The 5,136-nt window shown below is 54.3% G+C and overlaps 1 protein-coding gene across 1 annotated transcript in view; it reads right to left on the bottom strand.

Moving 5' to 3' along the window:
* Irs4 (insulin receptor substrate 4) overlaps positions 1 to 4,532 on the bottom strand; it is a 14,621-nt gene extending 10,089 nt beyond the window's left edge. The window contains exons 1-2 of the mRNA XM_029556054.1: positions 2,939 to 4,532; positions 698 to 2,863 (exon numbers count right to left, since the gene is read on the bottom strand). Of these exons, the coding sequence (XP_029411914.1) occupies positions 698 to 2,863; positions 2,939 to 4,532 (3,760 nt within the window). The remainder of the gene's footprint in view (positions 1 to 697; positions 2,864 to 2,938) is intronic.
* Between the last annotated feature and the right edge of the window lie 604 nt (positions 4,533 to 5,136).

Below are 5,136 nucleotides of genomic sequence, written 5' to 3'. Positions count from 1 at the left end.
AAAAACCCTCCCCCCCCTTTTTTTCTGTAAAAAAAAAAAAAAAAAAAAAAAAAAAAAAAAAAAAAAAGGTCAACACAAAAACACATTCCGGAACAAACAGAATCTTCTTTTTATCACCTGTGGTTTGAAATTATTTGTGCCCTCCTTCCATTCAGCTAACAATTGAGAATGAATCTTTTTGGTTAATCACAGCAAACTAGCATAACAATGAATGCTTTTTAGAAAGTAATTATGTTACTAGTTGGTTTGTTACTGCTAAATATTCTGTGCTCTTATATCCCTGCACTTGGATTGCACACTTGTAGAAAAACAGATTTTATTGCAGGCTTGAAAAATGAGTTAATGGAACTCAGTTTCTGGTGTCCTGCTTTGAATTCTCAGGTAGTGAAGGGAATATATGGCTGAAAGCATCCTCTCGATGTAAGTATTTTAAATTTAACTGCTCCTAAGATATAATACAGTATTTGATAATTAGTCTGTCCAGATAAATTTAAGGGTTAGATAAAAGCTTACGTTTTCGCAAAGATAAAAAGTTATCGCGTGCATAAGTAAAACTGACTTCTACTATCTATGTCTAATATCACTAATTAATTAAATATCACCTCGCTTATCCCTAATACTGTAGAAAGTAGCATATTGACTCACTCTTTAAGCAATGGCCATTAACTTCAGGAAATTGAATTATAACTTCACCAACCTCTTTTTGGAGAGTCGAAGTTTTTGTGGTCACGTCTGGCAAAGTCCATTCTCACGTAAATGTCGTTGTCGCCGTCCTCCTCTTCCTCCTCAGAATCTGCTCTCTCTGGGGGTCTCAGAGCCCGGCGGTGGCGAGGAGGCAGTGGGGGAGCAGCATCTGCAGCGGCTGCCCGACCCGCGATGTTCTCATGTCTGCCAATGTCTGCAGCTGGGTTAGGGGCTCCAGCATTCAGGCCATTGGCAATGTCCTGGACCCCTCTTAATGCCTGGGCACCAAGAATATTAGCAACAGGTTGGAACCAGCGATCAGAGGCGGAGTCAAATCCAGCGGCAGCCTGGAAGCCTGCAGCGGTTGCGCCAATGCCTGGGGCTGCGGCTAATGCGGAGGCCAGAGCTAACGCCCGGCCCACCACCAAGGGTGGTGCCGCTGCCAGAGCAGCAACCAAGGCGGAGAGGTCGGAAAAGTCTCTTCCCAGGCTATCAATTGGGAAAGCGGAGACAGCGGAGCTGGCTGCTGCAAAGAAACTTTGGGAAACGCTTTGTGGGCGTCCTCTCTCCTGCACTTCTTCCTGCAGCAGCCTAGCTACAGGTGGCAGCTCCAGGCTGGGAGAGAGAGAAATGTCCATACAGCACTCAGAAAATGGGTCGACCACGTAGATTCGACCTGTTTCAGCATCATAGCGAATGGCACGGTCAGCAAAAGGCACGGCTGGTGTCATTGCTGGGTTGAAAGTTAATTCGATGTACTCACACCCTGCCACATGAGCGTTGCTACCTGTAGCACTGAGTGGAAGAGGAGGAAGTGACCACCTAGCACCGTCCAGAAAGAAGGGGTTGGCACCTGGTATATCTCTTAAAATATCTGAGAGGCGGCTTGCTGAATTTAGAAATGACACTCTGAACCCAACATTCAGGTAATTAGAAAAAGCTGAGTGTCTGGGACCAGCAATTATGCCCCATGAATCTGGCAGTGGTGGAGCACAAAGAGCTAGCATAGCACGTTCTCTCTTAGGGAAGCCCATGTTGAAGTCGTCAGGAGAGCTGTCAGCTTCTCTCAGTTCCTCTGTGGGCTTTTGTGGGTTGGGCTTGATTTTATTTTCCTCTGCAATAAAATAAAGTTGGTTAGGTCTATTAGCCTTGTTCTTTGGGGATTCTGTATCTGAAGGTTTTAAAGGTGATCCCCCATCTTCAGGTTTTGAGAATGACCCCTGGGCTGGAGGCTTTGAATCTTCATCTTTGGGGCCCTGGCTAGAGGAGGCTTCTTTGTCTGGGCCCTTCCCCAGGACTTTTCCAGGTAGCATCGGAACATAGTCACTAGGGTCACTCTGCCCCAGTGGTGAACTCTGAATAGGATCTGGCAGAGAGAAGTAGGAGCTCCAACTTTTGGATGAAGAGCCTCCCTGAGAATTTCTGGGGTTTTTAGGAATTGCACCTGCTCCAGGAGCCATAAACATGTAGTCACTGTCACTGTCGTTGTCCTTTGAATCATCCTCTTTATTGGAATTAGGTGCTTTGGGGGGACTTGGGGTAGGTGGTGGTGGGCTCACTCTGGGAAACATCATCATATATCCTCTTGAGTCTTCAAAAGGTGATCGAGAGTGGCGCTTTTGTGTAACAGAGACATTTTGAGGAGCCATTGGCATGTAATCACTGGAGCTGGCTAGAGGAGCAGCCACCCCAGGCCGCATTGGCACATATGGGTCATCTTCATCTTCATCAAAGGCTCTGACTTGGTGAGCACCCCGGGCTGCACCTTTTGGGGTCTCCACAACTCTCACCTCTTTGGCTTCCTTGCGTTCTTTAGTGGCCCCTCTGTCAGCACAAAAATAAAGTCGGAATCTTCCCCCGGACTTCCCTTTTCCACCAGTTGCTCCAGCTGGTGGAGGTGGAGGTGGAGGTGGTGGTGGAGGCATCATTTGCTGTTGCTTGCTTTGAGTGAATTTACCAAAGTAAGATCTTTTCTTCAGAGATTTTCCATGATCACCATCATCAGAGTTTTTTCCACTTCCCAAGCCCTTTCTCCCTCCTGAGTTCTTTCTGCCACCAGAACCATGACCATCTCCAGGTCCCTGACCACCTGAGCCGTGACCACCTCCGGGCCTTTGGCCTCCGCCTGAGCCATGGCCACCTGCGGTACCCCATCCATCTCCAGAGCACTGGTTTCCTCCTCCCGCAGCCTGGCCTCCAGAGCCTGAGCCCTGACCTCCCGAGCCCTGGCGACCTCCAGATCCCTGTCTCCCACCTGAGCTCTGGCTACTGGAGCCTTGGCCAGTTGAGCCCTGGCGACCTCCAGATCCCTGTCTCCCACCTGAGCTCTGGCTACTGGAGCCTTGGCCAGTTGAGCCCTGGCCACCTCCTGAGCCACGACCATTTCCTGAGCCCCAGTAGTTCATGGGCATGTAGTCACCTTCGTTTCCTTCTTCATCCTCCTTGTCTTTTCCTCCAGAGTTGCCAGAGCGGGAGCCTGAGGCTCCATCGTTGGGGGCTTCTTCAGGGTGCGAGGCACATACCTGGCTAGGTGCTAAGCGGTGAAAAAAGCTAGGTGGTACCGAAATTGCTCTCCGGGACCTCCGTGGTCTGGGCAGGTGCATCCTTCCTCGCCTGGAGGGAGGCACAGGCTCGCTGGGTGTGATGAGGCGCCGGGTAAAGAGCATCTCCTCTTCCCCGTCACCAATGGCTCTGAGGTGACAAACCTGGTCAAAGCGGGACCTTCGGAGCCAGCCGCCAGGCTCCAGTGGCAGCAAGCCCAGGTGCCTCCTAGCGGACAGCAGGGTTAACAGGTGGGCGCCAACACCGACGCTGTAGCTGCGGCAGCGGGCTCGGTATTCATCTGCACATAAGGCTCTCATCTTCTCCAAAAACAATTCATGCATATTTTGGGCCACCACACAGTCATCCACCTGCATCCACAGCTCTCCTGGACCGATGACGGTGGACCTGCCGACTTCTAAGAAGAAGTACTGCTCTGAGTGCCCACAGCGACGAATGCTGAGGAGCTGGACAACCACACTGGCCACTTCGGTATTGAGCCTCACAAACACGACCTCTTCATCGGTAAGACACAGCCGGAACACGCCGCTCAGCTCTTTTCTGTGCCCCAGCCCCCTGGGTTTCACTACTACCTGCCACACATCTTTGTAGAAGCGTGGCTCCGCCGCCGCTGCGGCCGCTAGCGCGCCTGGCTCTCCTCCGTCCGGCTGTGCGCTTAGCGTGCCGCAGCGGCGGCGTTTGCTCTCGAGGATGAGGCGGCTGAGCAGCAAGTACCAGCTTTCTTGCTCCGACTCGTTCTCGGCTACCATCGCGAAGTACTCATCTTGGGTGAAAAGGGCAATGAGATGTCGGTACCTGGCATCAGCTCGCTGGCTCACAGAGAAGCACTGGTACAGGGTGATCACGCGCCGCGGTGGGATGAGCACAGGGGCAGCGGCCCCAGAGGCAGACGCCGCTGCAGCAGCAGCCGCGGCCCGGACACTGTGCCGGAACTTCCTGGCATTTTCGTAGTATTCCAGCCGAGCCGGGGCATCGTTGGTCTCGAGTTTGAGCACGAAGTATCGCCTGTGCCCGTGCTTCTGCTTCCGCAGGTAGCCGCGTTTGCAGACTTCATCCCCGACGGGGAGGTCCTCCTCTTCCGACTCGGAGTCTGACCGGGAGCCAGTGGCCTTGGAGAGCCACATGGCTCCCGGACAGGATGACCCGTTCCCAATGAGTGCGGTCGGGGGTCCCGAGGAAAGAAGCCGGGTGGTCGCCACTGCAGTCAGAGCTGCCGAGGCTGCTGCTGCTGCTGTAGCTCTTAGTCTCCTTGTCGCCTTGTCGCCAGCAAAGGAACAACTCGCCATGGTGATGCACGGTGGTTTTTAAGGTGAGCGGAGGGGAGGGGGGGTCGGGAAGGGAGGGCTGGGGGAAGAGGCCGTCTCCCCCTGTCCGCCCGCCCCAGCCCCCTCCAGTCCCGGCCCCGCCCCCGCCCACTTCACTCTGGGCGCGAGGCAGCGGGCAAAACAACACGTGACCATTGCCTCACGCGGCGGCCTCTCCAGATTCTGTTACCCGCGCAGCGGAGGGGCACAAGCGGCCACCAGTAGAGGTGGGCAAGGGAAGGGGACAAGGGGCCACAGAGGCGGGGCCGTCTCCACATCTGCGGAGACCCTCGGGATTAATTTTGGGGCCTGTGGTCTACCAAAGGACCAATGGGAGAAGGCGGGGCTCTTCGGGGGAGCCGAACCGGGAGTCTCAGAAGGCTTGGGGGCGGTGGGGGGGGGGAGCCAGGAGGAGCAGAGGGGAGAGCGGCCAGCCGCCCGGCTCGGGTGCGGGCGCCACAGCCCTGACTTGATTGGCTGGAGTGGGGCAAGAGGTGGCGGGAGGGGGCAGAGCGTCAGCGGCGCCAGGGAGCAGAGCTGGTACTGTGCGGGACGGTTTGTTTGTTTATTTGGGAAGCGGGAGCCA

The sequence above is a fragment of the Nannospalax galili genome, unplaced genomic scaffold (genome assembly GCF_000622305.1).
Source record: "Nannospalax galili isolate Female #2095 unplaced genomic scaffold, S.galili_v1.0 scaffold25, whole genome shotgun sequence".
Taxonomy (NCBI): domain Eukaryota; kingdom Metazoa; phylum Chordata; class Mammalia; order Rodentia; family Spalacidae; genus Nannospalax; species Nannospalax galili.
The sequence above is the reverse complement of the archived record's forward strand: the minus strand, read 5'-3'. Positions and strand labels throughout refer to the sequence as shown.